Below are 26,565 nucleotides of genomic sequence, written 5' to 3' on the forward strand. Positions count from 1 at the left end.
CGGCGCCGTTGGGGCGCAGGGGCCGCCGGGAGTTGTAGTCCCAGGCCGCAGCCGGGTTATGGCAACGGCAGGCAAGCCCGGTCCGGGCGGTGTCCCCGCGGTGCCGGTCGCCAGCGGCCACAGCATCCCGGTGCTGGGGCTCGGTGAGTGGCGGCGGGCCCGCCCAGAGCCCGCCTCCCTGCCAGAGGCGTTGTGAGAGGGCGGGGGTCACCCCGGGGCCCGGCCCGGCCGGCCCGGCAGGTTCGGCGCTGCCCTTGGCCCGCAGCCGGACTCGCCTCAGGGCAGCCCGGACCGGAGCCTCCTGCCGAGCTACCCGCGCCCAGCCGGGCAGGCCCGGTGCTCCTCCGAGAGCCCCTGTGCTGCCGGGCGAGGCTTCGTGCTCCGGCCACATGCGAGCGGCTGGGCGCAGCACCGCTCCCCTCCCACCTGAGCCCGGGCCATGTGCGGTGTTTTGGGGTTTGGGTGTGTCTTCTTAGGAGGCTTGGGAGCAGACTTTTCTTTAGAGCAGACTCTCATGATAGAATTAACCTTACTGCACCTGTTCAACTGAGAGCCTGTGTAGGAATCTCGGCATCTGTGAGGCACAAGGGAATGGTGGTTGATGATAAGGATGAGTGTTTGATGCAGCTGTTTCTTACACAGTCACTGTGTAGTGAGCAAAATGGTTTATATTGATAAAAAACTACTGGGTTTTTTTTTTTCTTTTGCTGTTTTGTGGTTGATTATTTTAACCTGTAACACTTTCTGCCAATTTACTTTTCTTGGAGATATTTTTATAAAATTAAGGAAAAAATAATGTAAATAATATTTTTTAGAGACCTGACTTGATTGTCTTATATCTATTGTTTCAGTATATGCTGAACTGTGCTTCAGACTGTCTACAGAACCACCTTTTTATTGGTGTAATACATTTCTTGGGTTATGGGTAGAATAAACTGACTAGAAAGCAGGCATGAAGACTCCTTTGTACTCTCCACCCACTAGCTGTTCCCTGTCCTTTTGCTGTATTGGAAAGTTCTGAGTAGTTTATTGTTATGCCTGAACTCATACCACAGTAAATGGATAGTGGCATACAAGAAAATCAAGTTTGAAATTTTCTGGCCCAGTAACTTCTGCCAGGTATGGCTTTCCAGGTGCTTCTCTTGACTTTCAAGGAACTCTTGACTTAGAGTGATGGTGTTGTCATGAGCAGGATTTAGTTCTTGGATTTCACTTACTTGTCTTGCTAGAATAACACTTTACATACTGCTTTATACAGTCTGCAGATCTTTGAGGATTGTGCAATAGATAGACACCAGTCAAGTAATTTTAAGAAATTGTTGATATATGCTGCAAAATGCTGAGAATTTAAGAAAAGAAGGGAGGAAAAAAAAGGTGAAGACGTGCCACGCTTGCATTTGTGGTCAAGCTATAAATACCACCATGTGCAGCCCAACACAATGGGATCTTTATGGTAGCTGTTTTCACTTAACTTCTCTTTTCCACATTAATGGCTTATTTTTGTTACTGTCTTACTGCATTAACTAATATTTGCAGTGCAAAAAAATTTACTCGGATATGAAGTAGAGGCAAACTTTCTTAAATGAGAATACATTTTCTGCAAGGCCATTTTCTGCAGGATTCGAGATTTGTTTGCCATTTTTTATCCCTCTAAACATGCAGACCTAATTGTTGTCTGGTGCCTCAAAGACAATTTTAATAGATACAGATGTTGCATCTGTTGCTAAATAATCTTTCTAAAAGCTTCAGAGGGATAAATAAAAGAGATAAATATCCATAAAGATGGTTTCAACTGTCCAGTTGTGCCACCTGGAAGGCTGCTCGGATAGGTTTGCAAGTTACTTTGAAGTGCTGAAACCCTTTTTGTAGTATCTGAGAGCTGATTTAGGAGATGGGTAATGTGTTTCTTGTCCAGAACATGTGACTCCAGAAAGTGCCGCCACACCCTGGAATAGCATTCTGTCAAAAATATCTCTTCTTCCTGTTCAGGCTTCAGTTATCAAAAGGTATTTGTGATGGTGTTTTTTTGGTATGGTTTCATTCTTTTAATGGGTTTCTGTGCCACAGCTTATTGTTCATTTGTATAGAAGTTCAGTAAGTTGGTCAAGGTTTGCTGCAAAAGGGAAGATGTGGGGAAGGAGGTTAAGTCTTTCATTAGGTTACCATGCACTTTCTGGGACTTTGTGCTCCTGTATAAACTGTTCTTAGTGAGAAGGATCCATTTCCATTAAAATCTCTAGTGAGAAAGATGAATTTTTACACCAGAGAAGGCCATGGAGAAGGCCAAAATTTGTGTTCAGTCTGAAGGGTTATTTGGAATAACGGGCCAAATTGTGTACATCCAAAATTTCCTATCCACTTAGATGTATATTCTTAGTGTCTTGTGTCTGGCAAGAAGACCAGTCTACTAGCAGTGGTAAAACAAGCTGACTTCCCTGAGACACCAAGCAATTATATTATAAGGCAGCTCACCTTTATGTTGGAAACATGGGTAAAGTTTTAATTATCAGATAAAAATAATCTGCACCTTGTTTATTGTATGATTATGAAAACTGTTGGTAACTTTATGTTTCATATGGTTTAATGCTAACTGTTGTGTTAGCCACATTATTCACGTGCAGAGGGTCAGGCGTGTTTATGGTCAATTTTCTTTACAAAGGCTGCTTTCTTCTGGAGTAGGCTTAAGTCTAAAATGAATTGGCATTTTGGCCCTAATACTTGCCTCAAGTTTAAATCTGTGCCCCAGAGAGTACATTACCTCACAGTGGCTGTAGATTGCATTAGGAAAAGGAGACATGCACTATCTTGCTCATAAGATTAGTGTTTTAGAATTGCATGGCAAATAACTGGTGCAAAACCTGACACTGTTTAGAAGTTACAGATGTAGCCACACTTTTCCATAGGAGCTACATGTGTCTGAGAATCTGTTGGTGAGACTTTGTACTAGAGTAGAAAATTATATTCTTATAGTTTCTTAACTACAGAAGACTTTGTGCTTACCTAAAGCAGCATCCTCAAAAACTTAGCACTTGTCAAAATGGCATACACAGTATCATCCTCATCAGGTTTTGGAAGAAAAATGCATAATTTGAACTGTTCATGCTTACTTCTGTTCAGTAGGAAGCTCTCACTTAGACAGTTGTCACTTCCTTTTTTTTTTAAGTCTGAGGAGTGAAAATGCCACTCTCTGTAGCATTTGATTATAATTCAGTAGCACAAGGACTTTTCTTCCTGTGTCTGAAATATTAGGACCTTTGTCAAGGTCGTGTGCTGAATGGTTGACATCTCTTCAGGATTGTTTATTGAAACTCTCTTGATCCCCTTTATATAGTAGTTATAATCCCATTAGAACAGGGTTTTGTGTGTGTTTTTCTTTGTTAATTCGCGTTTGTTGTTTTGTTTGGGGTTTTTTTGGGATGATAATAATTCAATTCTGGTGGCTTGGTCAAGTAGCCAGTGATTTCTTTAGAAGATATGCTGGTGATACCAAAAATACACAGAATCTTTTTGTGTAATGTTGTTTTCTATGTAATCTTTGGGGCAGCTAGAATTAATAACAACTTGAGATAAAGTCTCTAATGATACCCTCTTATTAAAGAATAAAATTAATTGCATATTTGTTTGGGAAGGGGCATCAGGACTCACAATTACTAAACAAAATAATCAAGTCTTTATACTCATTGTGCCTTACTGAGGTCATAGAGAGTGAGTATTTTATCAGTAGTAATAATGTTCTTTAAAGAAGGTCAACAAGAGTGCCCAGCATCATTACTGTAGGCGCTGTAGCTGGGAAAGCAGTCAGGTACTGCTCTGAGCAGCTTCTGGTCAAACAGCCAAAGCCTGCAGGAGAGCAATACACACACACAATCCTTCCAGACTCAAGGGAAACCACTGAAATACCTCTGTCCTCATTTCAGGGTCTTTCATAGATAACGTTCCTGATACTCTGCTGTACCCTTGTCTAAGTAAATAAATCGTAAAAGTAAGTTTTGACTGATTTTTACTGGTTGCATTAAGACATTGCATCATTTGCATTGCAACCACTCAGGACTTCTCGTATTGTTCCCAGTTCTTTTCACAACAAATAGACCTCCTGGCAAAAAGCACAGAATCAGATTGCTTCACTTTCATTGCATCAGGTTGTGTTGGGATTTTTTCATCAAAATGCTACATAAATTTAAATCTTAATGCTGAATGGAAGTATTTTAACATTCCATTATGCACTAGTAATCCACTTACCTACTAATTATAATCCTAGAGTTGCTTATTCTCATTCTTAAGCTTAGCTGTGGTCAAAAAAAGACCCAGTCCTGCTGGACTGGAATAAAATGAGATTTTGCTTTTCAATTCAATGGCAATAGAGTCAAGCCTTCAATTTTATTGGTTTTCTACTGTTACTGCCTTTTTTTTTTAATTCATGGCTCCTGTTTCTTCATGGCTTTGGTTCTTAAGGAAATTTATGGAATACTGATCCTGATACCAAGACCTATGGCACTCCCTGCTATTAATCTTATCCTGTAATAAGAATTGGCTGTTTATTTATTCCCTTTTTATGTCTCAACCATTTTTTTTGTTCTCTTGAGGCTCTGCTTCTCACCCATGGTTACCAAGTTGCCTTAATAGCCTCTTGTGATGAACAAAATGCCACCTCTATAAATCTTTCTGTCTCAATTCATCCACTGTTTCAGTAGATTTGACCTTGAGAAGTTGTACTTGATCTTTGAGGGCCTCCAGATATTTAACTTCCCTCCTGTATGGACTGTGGCCGTATCCCAAGCAGCTGGGTGCTTGTAGACAGTGGAGCAGAGCAGTGTCCTCTCCCAGCCTGACTGAAGCTCGTGAGCTCCTGCCTTCCTTGCTTTCTTCCAGCTTCACCTCCTTCCAGCCTGGTGCTGTTTTACTCCTTAAAAAGATCTGAATACTATACGAGTGTTGTTTTAAGGGGTGTGCTGATGAATGCATCTGGAGCAAAAAGCTGGGCCAACTTTTGCTTACATCAGAGTCTACACAGTACAGAAATATTCTCCCTTTTTCTGAGGGAAGTTGGTGCTTTGTCTCTGCTCTCTTGTACACTTGCAAATCTATGGGGTCAGCTTTTTATGTGTTTGCTGGGTATTTTACCTTAGATTATGGCATATGAACTGTGATAGCAGAAAAATAGCTTCCTTTCTCACACTGCATTCTTTTGGTAATCACTGTATTGCTGATGTGATACAGGTGAATTTTAGGTAGCCTTCACTAAGTTTATGTAATAAATGAATTTAGGTTCCTACCACTGTTTAATAATTGAAACTTCTACCAGTGTAAGTAGAGGCACTTCATGTGTATGCTTTTCACTTTTTTTTGCCATTAAGACTTTTAAATATTACAAGCCTAATTGCCCAAGAGAAGAACAAATGATTTGTAAGCAGTTTGAAATTAAGAGAGAAGCAAGCTCCAGTACGCATAATTTTTGTATTTCAGTGTGTTTCTTTAGTGTAAAAAAAATAGACCAAACTTTGGGAGGGGGGGGAAGAAGAAAGGTAAGCTTTATCTTTCAACCTTCACCCAGCAGATTTTAGTCATCATACTTTGCCAGAGCTTGCTAGCATAGTTTTGGCAGCATTGGATGGTGATATCACATGCTGCTGTAACCTGAATTGCAGTAGATGAGAAGGGTGGTACTAATTCCTGAACTCTCTTCAGTTCTAATGTTTATGCAAAGTATAGCACAGAGAGCGATACAAAATCCTTGTAAAGGGGAAGGAGGGAGAGAAAGGGGAAAGCTCTCTTTGTGGCTTTGCAGCAGTTTCATAACTTGAAGGTCTGTTTGTCATTCTTAGTGCCTGAATGGAGGTGCTTTGCATTCTAATGCGTACAGTTCTAAAGCTGAATATGCAGGGTGAGAGGAGGGGCTAGAGGAGATGTTATTTGTCTCAGAAACTTTTAGAAAGTGCATTTTAAATTCTTAAGATGATGTGGGGGAAAAAGAAGCATTTAATCAGAAGTGTTTATTGTTTAGTTTAGTTTGCACTGAGGGGAGCTGGGTTGTTGCTGTCCTTGGAGCTCATGAACACAATTAGTTACCAGTGGGACAGAATCTCAGCCCTCTACCCTGTCTCCTGGTAGTGCAGGAGGAGGATCTGCCATCATTCACAATTGCACTTGCAAGTAAAGAGCACTGGTATGATGTCAGAAATTACCCATCAGCTTGAATTAGGATGTCACAATGGTAATCATTGTACATAGCTTTTCATTGTGTAAAGCTGTGAGTCACTACAAATCACAGTTTTCTTTATAATTTTTCCTATAATATTATCTTTACAGTATTTTAAGTGGCTTTGAATTATTGGTCTCACATTCAACTACATCTTAAATTTGCTGTCCGTCTACATAATTGGATGTTGGCTATGTGTTATCATAAATTATTTATATAATTTACTTTTAAGTCAACCTGTCACAGCAGAAATTATTTTGATAATGTTCTAATTAAGTACAGAATATGGGCTTAGTATTTTATTTTCTTTTGATCATTCTTTTTTTTGGAAGTTTTATAGGTGAAAAAAAATTAGTCACAGGTTTGTCTCATTTGTTCTATTTGTCTCATTTGTAAAGTATCTCCAAATGTCTAATGTTAATTAATTAATGTTATCCTTATCAGATAGAGTAGTCTAAGGACATGTTTCAAAAAGGAAGGAAAATAATATTTTTGTCCAGTCTGTATTTTTCTGCACATAGTAAATATCCTTATAGTTAAGAAGTTAAAGGTTCTATCAAGGTATGGTAAGTAGTGAAAGTAGTTTCAATTGAGTTAAGAAGGGAATAGAATGAAAATTATTTAAAACTGGTTCACACCAGCAATTCTTCGTGCACTATTAACTGCTAAGATCTAGTCACAAAACATTATTCTGAGGAGAAAAGGTTTAGTGAACCCTAGAAATTGGATTTGATTTATGCCAGAAAATCTGCCTTTTCACTGCTTGAGATTTCTATGGAAGGAAGCCACAGTCTTTTACCAAATGGTTTCTAAGGTAACATCTTATAGCAGAGCATCTGAAACCAATTTGGTTGTTAATGAGAAATAGTTCTCACGGTGCTGGGAAAGTGTGGAGTGAAAGAAAGGCTTTAAGATTTGGCAGTCTGTCTGTAAAGGCATTTAAATAAATGTGTGCTGCTGCTCTGCTTATGAAATTTCTAAATGAATTACACATTCATAATTGTCTTCTAAATGTACAGGTCTCCTTCCAGATTTTATTGATATATTCTGCATGATTAAAATATTTGACTACTACAGATGAATAATTTAAATAGCTGGCACTTTTCCAGTGGAAATCTCTTTACTATTGCTGAAAGAAAAATTTGCATTTTTGGGGCGATAGTTATTTCTACTGCCAGAAATCCATTATTGAATTGGTGCCATATCAGAGCGATATAATCCCACTGATATCAGTCTGTCACTTGCAGACATCCTGGCATTGCCGTGAGACACATTCTGAGAAGTTACTCTTGCACCTACTCTCTGTCTAAGGTTCTGAGGAGATAAATGGACGGTCAGTGAACAGAAATGTGTGGTCATTTTACAGTAGATGATCTGAATATCCTCTACAGTCAGAGCCTCTTTGGGATGGAGGGAATAGAGTGCTTCTGTCAACAATGGCTCGTTGCCATTTCTTCCTTCCTCTCAGGAAGAGAGAAAACCAGCAATTCTGGCTTCCCTTTCCCTGGATACACAATAAACGTGTAATGGCTCTCTCCTACCCTCTTGCCTTGAGGCAAGGCTGTATTCCTGCATTTTGTTTCTTGTTGCCTGTGTAGACTTGCCTGAGTGGAATTGCAGAGTTTTAGATCAAGCTTGCTTACCTTTTTTTGCTCGTGTTACTGAATTCTGTTAGTGTGTTCTGAGTCACACAGGGGAAAAACAGTCCCCCATTAAGCAATGGATCATATTTAGCAGACAAACAAGCAAACAAAAGAATAAGAGAAGCATTACCAAAGTAAAACATACTAAAAAACTTTAATGGTTCATAATCCAAATAACTTTTACAGAGGCAGGAGAAACTTGCCTTAAATGACTGAGTTGTAGATAAACCTGTGCGCCGCTTTTGTTCTGACCAATTATAAACCATTGATTATATAATGGGAGTCTGCTCAGTGTCTTTCAGTTATTGTTGATGGTGTCCTACCAGTTTTTCCAGAAGCCATTTGTCTCCATAGGCTCCATTCCCTCAGGAGTAGCTGCCCTATTTTTATACACATTGGGTGCCAGTCTTGTACTCTGAATAAAATATCCAAGTTATTTTGTAAAAGTAATTGTTATTAAATTTGGATCTCTTACCTTGAAATAGTCTCTAGTTGCCTCAGGAAAATTGTAGAGTGCAGTAACTTCAAAGCAAGGTTGACTTTGGTTTCACCTGCTGCAGAAGGAAGCCTCTCTCTAGAAATCTAGAGAGAGGATCCTTGAATATTTTGTCATCATATACTGCAGAGGATTTTCAGAGTAACTGACACTGTTAAGATAAAACTATGCCAAATAGTTTACTATGGCAAGGTTACTTGGGTTCTAGTGCTGTGGTAGTAGAAAGTTAATGTGACATTATTGGCTTGTCTGAGAGGAGCTGTGGGGATGGTGTTGGGGAATATAACAGAGAGAAGGGCTCCGGGAGAAAAGTTCATGGAGAGGGTTATTCTGATCTTTTGTTGATTGGCTAGGACACAACTGTGATTTTATTTTTTAAATTTAAATAAAAGCATTTATTAAATCAAATTATTTAACTGCTGCTGCTAAAGGGGGAACTTGTTTTGCTCCATCCCTTGCACAAAATTTAGTGGGTTTTCCTCTCTGAGGAATTATTTAGGTTCATGAATAATTCTTAAACTGTACTCTCTTTTTTGGCCATTTAACAGTCTGAGTCAGCTTGTCAGAGGATCATATGAATACAAAATCAGAAAGAGGATATAAGACAGACAGCAAGTAAGGATTGTCTGTCTTTGGGCCTTTCCATAGAAGAGGCATGTGGTTTTGTGAACGTCTGAGCAATTAACCTGGAAACGTGTTATATGTTGATTTGCACTATGTATGGCCACTTCATGTTTTATCATCTCATTTGCTCATAAGGTAATTAGGAAATCAAACTTCATGAATATCAACAAATTCAATATATTCATAAGATGTGTTATATTGATTTAATATTGAAATAGTAGAACTAAAACTAATAGAATCAGGTATTTCAAGCCTGGTATGGTATAAAATACCATAAATACACGATGAGTGTCTAAAAGTTGAGAAGAGAATGTTTGAGCTTTTGCTTTTGAGAGTTTTTAGGTGATTGAGATTAAAAAAATCAGCAAGGAATGGTGTTTTTACAGATGTTTTCTTTGGCAACTCTAAATTTAGTACTGGTGTCAGAAGATCATTAGTCTCTGATATGATCTCTGAATATTCTGGCTGGGGTTTCACCAGCAGGAACTTTCCTAATGTTATTCCACTGAATTCAAGTAGCCCAAGTTATTCATATCACTGGTCATTTTTATATATTCAAATGAATAATCGTTTCCCATTTCACAAAGAACATGACACTTTGCCACAAAGCGAGGGAGAAAGCAGGGAGAGAAAGTAGATCCTGTTCTGTTTTGAAAAACTGTTGGTGCTTTAGATCCCTCTCTGTAATTCTACAGCTTTGTGAGGGAGAACAGAAAGTTTAATGAGGCTGAGAGCTGAGATTGTGCATAAATCTGGGAGGGGGAATAGCGGGTGGTTTGTTACTTGTTTTACATATTTGGTGGGGTCAGGGGTGGAGATGTTGCTGATTTTCTGGTTTTGAGGGGTTGGGGGTGGTGTGGCTGATTGGCATGTTGGGGCTTTTTCCCCTGTAGCAACTGCCTTGTCAGCAGGAGTCTGCCTTTCTCATAAACTTTGTATCATTTTATGGGTTGTCAGAGCATTTTCTCACTCCAGTTTTGATGGCACTGTTCTTCAGGGTACGGAGAAAGTGATGAGTAACTGTGACTAAATAACAATGTAACCAGTTAAGCCTGCTTTCCATGGATTTGTGTCCTCTGACCTATCTATATTTTCACTGGAGTATCCTTGTCCCTTACAACCGCCAGTTTTTCACAAAATCCATAGGAATGTAACTGCTTTGAATGTCTTGCAATCTGTCAAATTTGGCTTCGTTCAGTCAGTGAGGTAACAATGCTATTTACCTAGAAAATAAGTTAAAATATTAGCTAAAAAATAGGAAGCTTTTCCAAACTTACTGATACTTGACATAGTTTCTTGAAAGGAGCTCCTATTTCCTATCAGCAAATTTTAAGGGAAAAATGTATTAAATATTTTTAGAAATGGGAAGAGGATGGAAAGGGTGCAGGTTCATAGTAGTTTTAAATGCATGATTGGATTCTGTCTTTAAATATATATGTACAGTGTGAATCTCTGTGAGCAAAGGGGAATCCCAAACATGTGAGAATGTTAATGTGTTCAAATAGCATTGCTTAAATTTCTAATGGAAGAAGAATTAGAAAGTTCAATCCCTTCACTTTTGTTATCCTTCTGCATCTGTGACTTGTGATTTCTTTAATCACATGTGTAAACACAAGAAAACTGTGGTTTCTAAAGTCTAGAAGTGTTATATTAGTATAATTAACTTATCAACCTATTGTTCATTATTAAGTTGGCTTGCAAAGTGGTAATATTAAGTAATTGTTGATTTCTTTTTGATTACTGTGTAGTACACCAGGACTGCTGTAGTTCATTTTTAGGCATAGAAATTGAGATAATTTCCTCCAGATTGATCTTGCTGTCTTTATTTCTTGTGTAACAAGTGTGCATGCCATCACTGAATGGGGAACAATAACAAAATTATTCTGACTTTTCCTTCTTAACCACTCTCTCCCTTTAACTTAAAGGGTTAAATAAAAAAAAAAAGTTGTTTGTCCTAAATGTTCTTACTGAAATCCATTATGCATGAAAAGAGTCTGAGTCCATTTGCAAGACCTCTAAATGAACTCCATTCATTCTGTGCTTAGAAATGTCCATTCAGCCAGAAACAGACACAATAGTTACAACCTCATTTATTTTGCACCAGTACCAGCGTATTAAAAGTGAAGGGTTTGTTGTGAAGAAATATAGTAATTTTTCTGTGCTAGTTATATAATTTTGTAATAAAATTCCTTTAGGATTTCAATATTGTAAAATTGCATCTATATTCTTTGCCCATAAGTATAATGTAGTAGCATTGCGGTCATCTAAAATTCTTAAACATTCCTGAGGATTTCGAAATAGCTATTTTGAAAACCAACTTGACTTAGCTGAATGTAGCTTGACTTAGCTTATTTTGATGTAAAACAAGTTGTAGAGACATTTATTTGTAATTGGCTCAGAAATTAGGCCAATTAGCAATCATAATTAGTGGCTATGAAAAAAAAATAAAGTTTTGTCTTTTAGAACATTGAAACTTTGTTTATGTTTGGAAAGTAAGTTATTTATGAATGCATGTCAAAATCATAGGAATGTAGCATTACAGTTTCATCGCTTTAAAATCCATGAAGTATTTTTACGAGAGTTTTGTTCTTGACTCCACATTTTGTTGGCCTCAAATGTAAAGTGGAAATTGTCCTTTTGTGTTTAGCAGGATGACATGATCCTGATGTGTATGGATGGGAGATCAGATCATATTATATCTTAGCTTAAATGACTTTGAGCGTTCAGCAAGACTCACTGGCTTTCCTTCTAAGATCAGGAACGAGCCAAAATGATAAGCATTTAGGAAAACCTGGTTCACCTTCCATGAAAGTCGGGCTATTCTAAGTTCTCCTGATTGATGCTGGTTGTTAAAAGCGTGTGAGAATGTCCTGCAGCCTCCTCTGGGCCTTGCTGCCCAGCTGGGGTCGGGGGCTCTGCGGAGGAGCGCCTGTGGTGCTTTCAGTGGTGGCCTCTTCCTGCCAGTCTGAGTGGCCATTTGCAGGGGTACTTCCATAACGTGCAGGTAGTGTTTGGGGTGGAAAGAGAAGGGTAAGAGCAGGTACAAATTTCACTTTAGATAATTCTTTAACCTGGAGTCCTTTATTCATTTGTTTCAGTTTAGCAGTGGCTGAAGCCCTGTTGCTGTTCAGGACTGTGCAGGGCTGTGTCTCAGGTCGGTGTCGGAGCCGTTTTGTGCTGCCTGTTGTTTACAGCATGAGGGCCTTTAAGTACTAATCATCAGCTTGGAAGGAGGTGACTTTGGGAACTGAGTGGAACTGACCGAGCATTTCCTCCAACAAACTGTAGAAAATACTGTTTGTGGGAAGTGTGTGGAGTGAGGGTGAATGGGTGAGGGGCTCATGGCAGGAAAAGCAACTAACAGGAAAGGGTAAGTAGAAACATCATCCTCGCTCTCAACCAGTTCTTTATCTGAAGTCCTCCTGGTGGTTGCTTTTCCTGCTGAGTTTCCTCCTCCTTCCGTCCCCATGCAAAATACAGATCCAGTGAATCCCCACACAATGACAGTAACAGGATTTTGTTACTGAAACTCCCTGCATGCTCATTCTGTAACTCTTTTGTAGGATTCCATTGTTTTGGTGACTGCTGAATGTGACATTATGTGACTGGTACCTGCAATGTGGCCTAGCCTGGGATTGTACAATGCAATAATGATTTCATGCTACCAGGAGTTCAACAGAGTAAAGGTTTCGGGATATGCTTTTTGCAAACTAAATGGTTTTGAAAGTTGTTCAGGTTTTTGGGTTTCTTAAAATATTTTAATCTGTAAATGTTATGCTTCTGTATGAAAATTAAGAGAGATACTAATTTCCAATAAAATACATGTTTTCTCTTTGATAATTTTCAGCCTAGCTCCTTGAATCACTTCTTTACCGTTAAATGCTGTTGATATTTGATTTTGATGGACTTGCTTCTGATCAGCACCACCTTCTACTTTATGTATTTTCCAAGCCTAAAGATCAGTCAGTTCCCGTTTCTTTACTATGAGGAAATGAAAATTAAATAAACAAGGTTTTGTGACAATATTAAAAAAAAATTGAAAACAATGATAAAATATGCCCCTCATAATTCACTGCTGACAATTCACTTCTGCTTTTGTGTGTTTAGGTACTTCCCACCGGGGTGGCTATTCCCATGCCGCAGTGGTCCATGCCCTGCAGAAATGTGGCATTCGTCACATTGACACAGCAAAGAGATATGGCTGTGAGCCCCTCCTCCAAAGGGCCATCAGAGAGAGTGGTGTGAAGAGAGAGGACCTCTGGATAACTACCAAGCTGTGGCACAGTGATTATGGCTATGAAAACACAAAAAAGGCCTGCTTGGAGTCATGTGAAAGACTCGGTGTTGAATATCTTGGTATGAATCTTTACGTGTAGCTCATTTGTTGTGCTTTCCATGGGAGTACTTGCAAAGATGAACAAATTCTGAAAAAAAATTTGTGTAGTACGGATGGGTCACAGCAACCAAATTCTGCCTTTATTTACACATTTGCAGGTTTCTTGTTCTGTTTGTTCTCTAGGAAGTTCACATGTGTACAATTAGGAGTACAGAGCTTTTTCTTGTTGCAAATGTTTTGTAAAGGTATTTTTTATTATTAAATTACTTGAGGAAAAACTACATCAGTTTTTTATATTTTGCTAAAATCACCCAAAACGTACAAAACAAGGATTCATAAACTTTACAATAATATATTGACAACAGGATGACAAACATGCCGGTTTCTTCTGTGATCTGTTTTCTTTTTCTCAAGGAATGGGGGTCCTTTCTAAAACTTGTTTTGTAGACCTTTTAACTTTTTAAAATTCTGAATACTGCCTTTGGTTTGGTCTGTTTGATGGAATATTTTTTGGAGAAAATATTAGAAGTATCTAAAAGAACTTAGAAAACTAAAATTAAACCTTAACTAACACTGCATTTATAAATTTACCCTGATCATAAGCTTCTTGTTGTCAAAGATGTGATACTGTTACTCCTTATTAGACAGGCAGAGTTGCAGTAATGATGCCAATTAGTTCTTTGCAACAGGTCATACGAGTGGAGGTACCTGTAAATAAACATGATATTTGCATATTTTAGCAATAAACAGACTTCAATGAGGAAGTGAATTTTGCTGAATTAATAATGTATAACATTAATGGCAGCTGTGTGCTGTATTCACTGTCTTTTTTGCTTGAGTACTTTACAAGGTGAACAGGGAAAAACCTATATTTGTTAAAGACTGAGATACTTACATGCACATCTTTGGCTCCATTCATTCTGAAAATGTATCCCTTAACTTTTCCACAGGTACAGAATAATACAAAATGAACGAAAATTCCTTTTTGTTTGTCCTGTGCAAATGCAGATCACTGCAATGAGACTTTAATAAACAAAGTTTCAAGCCCTGACTTTGTCCTTTAAACTGAGAAATAACATTATTCCTCCTCTCTGTTTTCTGCTTGTTATGGTTTTTTTGCTTTCTTTTTTCTTCTGCTTGCTCTGGCACTGGTGCTGAATGTTGATGAGAGGAAAACTTGACTCACTTCCAAGAAGTTATTTGCAGTTATTCCTTCTAGCGCTGTAAGTTGTTCTTTTTATCTCAGATAGTAGATTAGAGTAGATGCTCACACAAATACTGAGTTTCTGCTAAGCAGAAATGTCTAAAAGAAGAAAAAATATATGAGAGCAAGAAATGTGCCAATGCTGTCAATATGTGAGTGAATCCTTGGAGTAGCATAAACAGAACTTGTTTGTCAGATGTGTTCAGAGCTGAGACTTCTTGTGCACATATTACTAAGACCAAATTAGGGATGTTACAGCTGCCTGCACAATTAGTCTCCATACTAGATTTTCCCTCATTTTTTATATTTTTGGTTTGGTTCTTTAATACCCTCAGCTGTCTTCCCTCCTTCTTCACCTTTCTACCATTGATGTGGAGATGTCTCAAAAATTCATACAGCTGTTCCTGAACCACTTAGTCTGCGGTGGTTACCTAAATCAGTGGTGACCAGAATAAATCAGAATTCCAAGACTTCATTTTATGGTATTAACCAAGTGTGTGGGGGTTCACATGTTCTATAAAGATACATATTTTATAAAGAAAACTGAAAGATCCTAAATAATATATCTGTGATGTTAGATCTTTATGTTGGAGGGAAAGTTAGTAATTCAGAAGTGTGCAAGAAGAAAAAGCTCGAGGAGCCCTGGCAGCTAAATGTGCAGCTGAGGTCTTTGTTCATCTTAATTTTGTGGACGGTCCTTAGAAGTTACCCAGTCCATCCATAAAGACTGAATTAGAAACCTGAGAAATAATCTAACAGGAATTAATAAGTCTTTGCATTATCAGTATTTGGAGTGTGAGCTGTTGAAAGCAGTCATGGCTTTTTAAGAGAAAAAGTAAAATACTCCATGTAAAATACTTGTTATGAAGCCTTTTCAATGAACGTTTTTCAGACAAGTGGTACTAGGATAGCAGGATTTTTTTTTTTTTTTTGAGCTGGTAGATTATATATCCATGACATGATGGAAATTTGTATTATTTGTGGGCAGTGGTTGTAACAGATACTCTGCTTCTTGCATTTTCTAAATGTGATCCTCAACTAGCAGTAACAGTAAACCAATATGGAATGGCAGCAGATTTTACAGGTTTGGCAGTAGCAGAATACATTCCTTGGGATTTAGATCCAACCTCTAAAGTAACTTCTTGAACGCTGATTTGCGGGTTACTGAATTCATAAACAATTTTATTTTCCTTTTGACTGTCCTGAGTTTGTCCCATTCAGGCAAATCTGGCCTCTCACAAGTCCCCAGCTGGAGCTGGACAAATGCTCTATCAGCAGCTTCACTGTAATAGATGAACCACATGAAATTAGTGTATTATCATAATTCAGATGCTGTATTGCTTCAAAACACTTTGGAGATTGTTTCACATTAATCCTTGTTCAATAGAAGGAAACACAAAACAAAACAAAAAGGATTGAGTGAGAAAGAAAAATACATCATATCAGTATTAAGTGACTGTTGAGAAAAGCAAGGAAATATGATTCCCAGCATTAAGACAGCTGGGAAATATTGCAGAATATACTTCTGCCTTTAGGCTTGATAGAAGACCAGGCTTGTTTTTCATACTACTAGGTTTGTTTTAGTTAAATCTAACTTTTTTAAAATATTGTATTAGGAGTTTTGCATAGAATTGCATTTTATTTCCACGAAAACATCACGTTGGCTTTTAAATGTGTGAAAAGGCTTTTCAGTTAAGAGGAGGTGTGTTGATCGTAGGTGCTGCAACCACTAAGAAGCAATAAGCCATTATATTTTAAATATCTGTGTGAAAGCAACTAAAGCAACTCAAGTGTTACTTTTAGTTTTCCTGCAGCACTGTGCATTGACATTTAATGACCTTCAGGCCTCTGCTCACTGCTGCACCATTGCAGCCTGTCTGTGTGCAAAGGATGTTTTAAAAAGCTGTTAAATATGAAACCAGATTGTGAATGTTTGGAGGTTTTTTCCTTCTTTCTCAAGTGTGTCCTGATACTGTGAATCAAGGTGGATTTTTAAATTTAAGATTATTTTTTAAAAATACAAACAAAATTGTTGGAAGGCATCTCAAGATATTGATTAATCTTTCCCATGCTACAAGGCACAGCCTCGTTCTCAATAAAAATGTAGTCTGTTCTTAAAAACCTCCAGTGATATAGTTATATATTTCTTGCTTACTAGAACTTCATGCTATTTCAATCAATGACTTAAAGCTAATTTCTTGTCTCCAAAAGGAATTTAAGAGTGTTTGTGTTCTCACAGTACCCCAGGAGGGAAAATATTTTAAGCAAAAGAAAACGTGTGTGTGGGTGTAGGGTGTGAATGTGTGTACAAATAAAGATGAAATCACAGACCTTGGTTTGTGAGGTGCTCATTGTTTTTATTGGCCTGCAGATATGATAGAAAGTTTTCTAACAGCTGCAGTAGAAGTAAGGTCCTGGCTGTGCTGAGGGGCTTCACACTGGCAGAAGGAGTCTTTTATCTATGAGATAAGGCACCTTTGCCCTACACCTTTCATGAACACTTCTTGCAGTCAGGAAGACTGTACTTGGTGATCCACTAGATGCTTTCTAGCTCTAAATGCCAATATTTTGGAATTTGAAGTAATTTCTATTTCAATGAAAAAGTCTAAATAGAAAGAAACATAATGGGAGAATATGGTCATGGTGTACCTGGTAACAAAACCTTTCTAAAATAAAGGACCAACAGCTAATCTTGTTTGCATCAGAGGCCTCAGACAGTACTACAGAGAAGAGGGATGTGTTGCATTTTTTTTTGGATGTCTGAGGCCAGAGATCTTTCAGTTATCAAATCTCTTAAAAGTCTTTCTTTGGAGTATGTTTCAGTTTCCTGAGCAGAGTACAATGCATCTGTGTCTGTGGAAATCCATGATGTAACTATTTCTGTGAGCATTTCCAAACTGTGGTGTCTAACTGAACAGTCAGGCTTTTAAAGAAGTAACTGGTGGTGAAATTCTGCTGAAGTTTGATTATTTTTGCTAAATGACATTTTTTTGCATAGTTAAGCAGTTCTTATTAGTCTGGTTTGGAGAACATAGCAAGCAGCAATTAAAAATATATTGCTCTTCCATTTTTCTGGGAGGTAGGCATCAGATCTCAGTAACTTACACCTACTTATATATGACACTTGCTTTATAGAAGCAAAAAAGTTTCAATACAAACATGTCAATATCTATGCAGTAAGTAGCCCCAGTAGCATATATAATTTTGGATCAAAATGAACACTTAATATTAGCAATTCCTAATGCTAATCCTTTGGGTTTATGTCTGATATAAATCAGTGGAAATTTTATTGGCAACAGAATGTGAGTAGTCCTGAGTTTTGCATGTAACCTCAGCAAATGCTTTAATCAATATCCCAGGGCTAGTTTTCAGTTAAAATCACAGAGTTTATATTTATTCCAATATCATGTATTGGTATTTACTTTTAATAAAAACAACTTCTTTCCTCAGAGAAATTAGTAAAGAAGTAATTATTGATAGATTGGTGATCAGTAAGACAGCCTGTGGAATTGGAAGTGGATTTTATGGATAAAAGAGCAAAGAGCAAGCAACTTCCTCCTTAAATGAGGTACAAAACCAGACACTGGAGATTATTATATATGAGTGATTATTGGCTTGTCTGAGCTATTGTATTTAAAAAGTCTAAGAGTTTAAAATTTAGAATTTAAATGAATATTGGTATCAGAAATGCAAATGTAGCTTGTGGATTTTGTGACACATCCAAAATAATGTTTTTCTTGCTACATCTCTAATGTATTTTGCTGTACATAATTCTGTAGTGTTCTAATTAGATTTTTAAGGTAAGTAAAGCACTTACTTGTTGCAATGATGTACCAAAATTGGAGCTGGTATGTTATAAGGAATTTCATGGTACATTTTCATCTTAAATCAAGGTTGAATTTGCATTTTTGGCAGGGGAAAGCTAATATACCACCCCACTGATGCAGTAATTGTTAGTGTAGTCCTTAGATTGTGAATAAAAGGCTTTTTTTCCCTTTTTTCCCCCCTTTTTTTTCATGATTCCCAAAGTAGAGGATCTGTATTTTCACAAAGAAGTGCTGTAAATGAATGGATTGATGTATCCAAAGAACAAAGCACTCTTCTCACTGAAAACAAGTCAGGTTTTTTTTTTACTTCTTAACTCTATTTGAACTGCCAGAAAAGGAATATTACAAAGCACAGGGAAAATGGTACACATCTCAGTCATCTATTTCTTTTCTTTTCCTGTTTTTCATCAGACTAATGTATGCAGCTAAGGCCAAAACCTGTTTGACTGGGATACCTGCAGTTACCTGTTTAATCTGCAGTTGGAATTTGAATAGAAATGTAATTGTTTTCCAAGTATCTCTAAATTTCTCTTTCAGAATGTCTAGCAGTGTCTACAAACTTGTAAAGGAGTTATAGATCTGTCATTTTTTAAATTTAACTCTGATTTGGAACTGAGTCCAGTAGATGTACATTTCTCAATGTATGTAGGAAGTGCTTCCTTTTCCAGTTGAAGCACAGTCTTCTCTTGCAGGAAGACAGCACACAAAGAGCCTCCTCACGAGGGGCAGTGGAGGGCCAGCACTGGTCCCTTCTTTCTGATGACCAGTGACCCAAAGGGATGGCATGGAGCAGTGTCAGGGAAGGTTTGGGTTGGATGTTAGCAAAAGGTTCGATGATTCTATGATAATTTCATCAGCAGTAAATCTTGGTTGTGTTTGAAATGATGCTAACATTCCAAAAAATATAATAAAACATAATTTTGTCCCTTAAAATATTATTTTTTTTTTAATCAAAAAGGCTGACATGAAATTTAGACAAAAAATCTGCATAAATAATGTGCTATATTTTCCAATAGAAATTCATAAGTAGAAGTATTCTTTAGAAAGGAAAAAGACAGACCCACTGCTGAGGTTGTATAAAATATCTGCAGAACTGTCAAATATATTTATCTTCCATGAAATGGAAGACTTGCAGCACTTAATAAGTAGCAATCCACTCATCATTCCAGTGACCAAAATCCTTTTGGATTAAATAGGGCTTGTTATGTGTGGAAAGTTTATTAAGTGCATATGTGACCATGAAATTCTGATTACAGAGACCTAAGCATGTGGAACATGTGCAAGTTCTGCTACCCTTAGCTGTTAATGTGATGTTATAGAATTCATTTATTACAACTAACTGGATACATCCTCTAATGATCACTGAGTAGTGATTGGAACTATTATGATGATAATGTGTTAGGGGCCACTGGAGGGAAAATGCTGTCTCATGTGGTTTGATTATTTATTTTTGGACACTTTAATAAGCAGTCTGGTTCTGTTTCTTTTTTAGATCTTTATTTGATTCACTGGCCTGATGCACAAGTTCCAGGTAAAAGCAATCGAGAGGTCCGAGCTGAAACCTGGAGTGCGATGGAAGAGCTCTATGAGAAAGGTGATCTAATAACAAAGCCTACCTTAGGAAAAGGAATTATAGTGTGCTTTGGGATTGGGAAACTCATGGTGAGAGATGTTCAAAAACTTAATTTGAGCTAGATGCTCATCTTTCATGGAATTTGGGTGTGTAAGTTTCGAAAATCTCTTTGAAAATTGCAGCCTTAGCAATTTGGTCCTGCTTGTAAATAATATGTTGTCAGATTCTGTCCATGAGATTAATAATGCTGTGCATACTTTCTTGAGGAAATCTACTCATTCATTGAAATCTCTATGCCACCACAGAACACCACTGAACACTACAGAATGTCTTTGTAGTAACCTCCTTTTTAAGTATAAATCATGCCAAGTTTTGTCTCCTTTAGGTTTGTTGGGGTTTTTTTTTTGTAACTGTATGATGCCATTTTTCAATTTATCATATGATGTTGTATTTTATAACTGCATTTGTGTTTTGAAAGTTAACAAAATAAGATGTTTAGGTGAGGAACAAGTACTCACTCAACTGCAGATTCTTTGGTACTAACTTTTGGGAAGAATTTTCAAAGAACAGAGCTACTCTCTCAGGTTGGGATAATTCACTTTGATTTTCAGTGCACAGCAAACTTCAGTTTATGCTCATAGTTATAGGAAGAGTAGACTTTCAGTTTAAGGGGAGGATTTTGCTCCTGAAGTATGCAGAATTATTAGAAATTATGTGAGAGAAGATCCTGTCATGCCATTCTTGGGCCATGTGGACCACCCTGTTTACAGCTTCAGAGAAGTTCCACAGGTGGGGAGAGGATTTCTCGGATGAAGTGATGTATCCACTGACCCAGAGCTACTGAAATAGTGATTGCAGCAGGGGAGTTGTACAGTGGCAGTTTCAGGCTGTGTGTCACTACCAGCTTTACCAGAGCCTCTTACACTTCAATCCTTCCTTTAATTTGCTGTGCCTCTGCAAATGCAAAAGTAAATGATCTTTGATATATCTTTTGTTCCTTTTATATTGAGCATAAGGGAAGTTGCTAAAAGTGTTTTTTTGCCATGTCAGACATTACAACATTCAGTTTTAAAGAAGTGCTTCACTGACCTAGTATTTCAAAGCATGAATAGCACTTACATCCAAAGATGGATTATTCCACAATGCCTTTCATCTTTTCCACTGTGAAGGTTTTTTTCTGATGAGTATTTAAGTTACTGCATGCCATTTGTGCCTAGATATGCCATCCTAATTTCCCGCAAACAGGTTGTATTTTCCACATTTTATTATTATTCCTATCCTATGGGATTTATTCTGCTTTTGCATGCATCTTTGTGATCTCGTCTGTCTTACAGGATCTTTCTTTGTCTGTATCTTGCTAATGGAAAAGACTATGAGCAATTCAGTGGTCTTTTAATAAAAGTCACTGGAAATACTATTGCTCTTCTCACAAAAAGAGGGGAAAATTGCTTTTGATCTTTGTTCCTATGCATGATACCTCTTTAAAGACATCTCATGCTAGATTTTTTTTTCCCTGTGGTTGCATTTCTTCAATTTTTTTCCCAATTTCAGTCTTTTTCTGAATTTAAGCATTCTGTAGACTCATGAATCATTTAGCTGAGGATAAATTTTCCAGCTCTGGTTGTCAAAATTACCTCAGATCATTTACAGGGGAAGGAAAATTTAATGGTCTGGTTGAGTCAAGTGCCTTAGAACCTCAACTTCCACACTTTTGCTTTAGGGCTCTGGATGTCCTGACCATAACTATGTGTTCCTGAAATGACATGCAGATGTTAACCGCTCTGGAGTTGGAAATGCATTGATTCCTGAGCAAAAAGTGAAATAATTTGTTTGTATGGTTAACCACTAGATTTTCCACTGAAGATTAAACACTTGCTGCATATCTTTGTGACTTGCTATGTATTATGTGAGCAACATGGTTTAAATTGAATGTAGGATTTGGTCAAAATCCTTACTGGAGGAAAATAATAAAATCTTCATTGATTAGGGGAAGAAATTAAAAGTTATATGAACAAGGGAGTTCTTTGTCTTCTCTGAACTTGCCATTAGTTCAGGTGATCATTGGTTTGTGTTTGGAATTCTTGTTTATTCTGGAAAAAAATTATAAACTAAATGCTTCACATTCAAAAATTAACATTCTAAACAAATAATTTGCTTCTGCAGTCAATTCACAAAGGTAATATTAAAATTATTCAACTTGGTAGTGGGTTTGGTAGCTAGCTGTGTCCATCCTGAAGAGCATCTGAAAGTGGAGAGACCATATTCACTGTCCTCTGTGGAAAGCAAACTGGTGTTGTGGAACTGTCTGCAAGGGTCATGCAAGATGATTAAAAGTTGTCAGCATTCACCTAAGTCTTTGATCTGGCTGAAGTTACCAAGAATTTCTTTCATAATTTCTCTGTATTCACAGATAGTTTGAATGCAGGTATTTGTAAATCTCATTCTTCAATTTAAATTCAGGTTAGTATTTATTCTGCAAAATTCCACCTACCTGGGACAGGAAACAGTATTTTAAAGTAATGTAAATTATTACTTATATATTATTAATTAAACTAGAAGGAGAGTAAATAAACTATTAGTACTCCAGACTGAAAAATGGAGAACTCTATAAAGGAGATTTTTTTAAAAAATATTATATTAACTTTTAGGTCACATTGGTCAAAAGTTGACACAAGCAAAATACCAACTCTATCTATATTCATAGCTCTGAGAGATTTTTTTTTTAAGTTATGTCTACAAGATTCATTCAGGTTCATCTGAGAGCCCACACAGAGCTGCTGGGACACAGGGCTGCTGTAACATGACTTGCAGGGCTCTGGCCTCAAGTGTCTTCCCACCCAGCTACCTGAGGAGAGACAGAGCTTCTGGGTCTGTGCCTGTGGGGTTTCACCCCCGGATTGGGATGACCCCGAAAGATGGAAAAGTCCCTCCTCCAACCCGTGCCTTCGAAGAAAGACTCAGTAGCCTTCTGTTGTCTGTTCTCAAGGTTGTTTATTGTTGGTTATCTACAAGATTCTTCTCCCTGAGCTGCTGTGGCCCGTTCAGCAGCTCAGACAAAGGCACACTCTGCCCTCCCAGGGGCTGCTGCCATCTTTTATATTATATATTACGTACTACATGTTTATGCTTTCTCTCCAATACCTACTATCTATATTGAATGGTGACTTTCTACTCTAAACCAATCTGTAAGTGCTAACATCACCAAAGACATGGAGGCTAGGAAGGAGAAAGAAAGAGGACAGGGCACACCCAAGTCCCTCCATCTTAGAACTCCTTACCCCCATGTACAAAACTTGGACCCCTGCGTACAAGGCTTAAAACCCCCCTGTACAGCACTCAGAAATCCTACCCTTTACTTCGTGACTACTTCTACTATACTATCTAAACTTGTGTGTGTGTGGCTTGTAATTCTTCATACAGAGTTAGTAACTTGCTCCATGGGCTAAGATCAAAACCCCACGTGTGTCTTTGGCTGCATGCCAGGGTCTCAGAGCCCCCTGCCAGCGGCTCTGGCCATCCAGGACACCCAGAGGAGAGTCCTGGGTTCCGACATGTGCCCAGTCTAGGTCAGTGTGCACTAATTTAAAAGACCATGTCCCCAAATAATATAAACTTAGTGCAACAAATTTCAAAAAATCTGAATATTTTTCAGAATTATTAAAATAAATATTCTAGAAAGCAGAAGACTTGCATGAAGAACTAAATAAAACTCATACTATACTGAGTCTGATTTTCATAAACTCCCAAGTACCTCTGGCTGTAGAGGATTTATTGTTGCAGGTTTATTGCTATTTGAAGGCAGCAGGTGCCAATGAACTTGGTGTGGAATTGGTAGATGTGCTTTCATTGAGATGTGTGGGCATCCTTGTTCACTGTTTCTTAATCCGTAGCTGCTTAGTAATGTTTCTTATATGTACTGCTAATGCAGGTTTGGAGTTGAGCTGTCACATCAGAATATTATCATAAATAGAAAGTAGCAGTTTCAAGTGATGAGAGAGATCCTTTGCTATCACTGAGTAATCCCCTCTCTGGCTTACCACTGGTTTTGTATTTCATCAAAAGGGATTTGAGGTTAACATTTTGTGAAAGACTCTTTTGTCCTGATATGATGTGGACTGGAATTATGAACAATTTAAAATGAGAATCTGAACAGTGTTTGTTGGCGATCTGATTCCCCTCTCCAGTTGATTGCTCACCATACTGAAGTTTTGGGCTACACTGCTTGGATCCAATATGCTTTGGAAACTGAAGGGAATGTGGTTACTGCCCCGAGGCTGGAGTCTCAGGAACACTTGAAAGAAGGTTTCATGTTTTAGCCTTCCCTGTGCTTGAATCCACTGTTCAACTGCCTCAGGCGACTGAGTAGCTATCTCAAGATCATACTTCAGGTTAAAAACAATTTCCCAGAATCCTGAGGTACCATGACAGATATGAGAGCATGCCCAAAAATTCTCCTAGGGATTCTAAAGCCATTGTTGTCTTTCACTGTAACAGTATGACATACTACATTAATTATCTGTGTTAAAATAACACACCCTGGAAGTTATGCCTTCCTCAGGTGTTTTAATCCCTCCGAATTACATCAGGAATATGGTCTGTGTCTTTCTTGTTTTCAAGGACAGACTCTCTGCCCTTGAGCTAGAGAGTCTTTGGCTAAATATGCTCATCTTTTCTCCTGGCTAAATCCTTCAGTAGTTTCTTAGAGTCAATTAAATGTTCTGCTAGCATCTTTCCCTCTTTAACCTGAAATTTGTATGTTTATGCCTTCTATCTTCTCCTTGCTACAAAGGCAAGATTATACTTTTAGTTTGTTTTTGTAGTATTCCTATTGTATAGACAGAGCCAAGCCATTAAAGTTGCTGGTCTTCATTAATACCTTTCCAAGGAAAAATGTGATAGAGTTCTGGTCAGCAAAGGTAGATAGATATTTATGGTGGTATCCAAACATATGGCAGTTCTATCATTCCATACCAAGAATCAAACAGACAAATTTTATGTATATTTCCCCAAATCATACAGAAAGTATTAGAATGCTTCCTTCTCATAGTGATGAATTACAACACTACTTTATTCATGAGACCTTCATGTGCTGATGAAGAAAGAATTCAGTTCAGAGATTTCTGTTTTGTCTTACAGTCTGTGTCTTCCATGCCTTCAGACTTGGGATTTGCATGCACTTAGGCCTGACCTTGCTTCCAGAGGGAATCGTGCCAACTCTTACAGTAGCTCTGTAGTGGGGATCAGAATTCTGCACCTGGTCTTGGTATTCAGCCCCAGTGATCAGAAGATTTTTTCATAAACAACATCCTGAGGAGCTTCTACTGATAAGCCATTGCAACTTCTTAATGTTGAGCGTTAAGAACAAATGAATGGCAAAGGAGAATTATTTCCTTTACTGGTTTTAGAATTTGGAATGGAATTTAGGATAGTGTTTACCTACACTAAAAAGGTCTGCCATTCTGCCACTAAAAAGTTCTGTGTGACTTCTGATAGACCAAACTGATAGCTCTCCATTCATTGCAGAAAAGGTCTTGTTGCTAAACTGACTTCTACTAGCTCAGGAAAACATAGTTTTAATAATTAGTTTATTTAAATGCTGTTCAATTTTTTTTAAAATTATAATTGTTGTCTTCTCTGACTTGTTAATCTGCTGCAGTTTGATTGGAGCTGTTTCACAGGAGCCAGGTGACTCAGGTCACAGTCTGAGTGAAGAAGACTCTATCTGTGCTGCAGTGCTGAGAGGCAGAGAATTCTAGACCCATGTCTTTGTTCAATAGCATGCATTTGTGTTTTCCTTTAAATAGTTATGGGATAAACACTGCTGAGGGAAAAGGGAGGAAAAAAATTCTAAAACTTGGTCAGTGAGACATTTGTGCATAATAACTGGTTATCTCTGTTGTAACAGCTGAAATCAACTAGAGTACTTGTAATATCAAGGCTACGGTTTAAATTTTTGCGGTCTCAAAATTGTCCTTTTGTGGAATTATCTTCTCCAGTACCTCAGAACAGAATCCAGGCTGCCTACAGAATCCATTCCAAGATACATACATTGAGTCATATATTCCCTTGACAGCTGCAACATTCCTGTGTAGGCATTTCTCGGCTGGCAGATGAAAGCAGGATGGCAGACTGCTCTGACATGGGGAGTAGTCACTGCATGTGCTCACTGGTAATTGGGCTGTTCCTAGCAAAGTGACCCTTTCCAAAAGCAGTGTCTCTGATGACCTTGATTTTGGCTTTGTGGCTAGCCCATCATCTCAGCAAGCTTTCCTACGCACATGCGCATCATTACTCGTCCCTCTGTCTAAAAATGCTGGGAAGAACGAGGGCTTCCAGCCAGGGCTTTTGCCTGAACTTGGCAAGAGTAGTACTGGGGTGGTTGTTGTGGATTCAGATCCCACTAGAACTCAGTGCCATTTTACTAAAATGGTTTGCTTATCTTTTTAATGTTTAGCAGCGCAGCTTCTGTTTATGGTGGTAGGAATCATGTGAATGTGTGCTCAGAACACTGAAGCACGAGAACGCACTGAAGTTTTAATAAGGAAAAGCAACTCACTTGCCTAGAAACGGTTCTTTTTCACATTGATAATATTCTGTCTGCATAGATGGTGATCTCTTGTGGGTTGTTTATGAGAAGTTCAGAAGTGTGTTTTCATGGGGAGGTGG

The 26,565-nt window shown here is 38.0% G+C and overlaps 1 protein-coding gene across 2 annotated transcripts in view; it reads left to right on the forward strand.

The window, feature by feature from the left end:
* The first annotated feature begins 18 nt into the window (after positions 1–18).
* LOC119703643 (uncharacterized oxidoreductase ZK1290.5-like) overlaps positions 19–26,565 on the forward strand; it is a 46,718-nt gene continuing 20,171 nt past the window's right edge. For both annotated transcript variants that reach the window (XR_005257679.1, XM_038143714.1), the window contains exons 1-3: positions 19–143; positions 13,067–13,315; positions 19,819–19,920. Coding sequence is in view for 1 of the 2 variants with exons in the window: in XM_038143714.1 (XP_037999642.1) it covers positions 59–143; positions 13,067–13,315; positions 19,819–19,920 (436 nt within the window). In the remaining variant the exon portion in view is untranslated. The remainder of the gene's footprint in view (positions 144–13,066; positions 13,316–19,818; positions 19,921–26,565) is intronic.

The sequence above is a fragment of the Motacilla alba genome, chromosome 8 (genome assembly GCF_015832195.1).
Source record: "Motacilla alba alba isolate MOTALB_02 chromosome 8, Motacilla_alba_V1.0_pri, whole genome shotgun sequence".
NCBI lineage: Eukaryota > Metazoa > Chordata > Aves > Passeriformes > Motacillidae > Motacilla > Motacilla alba.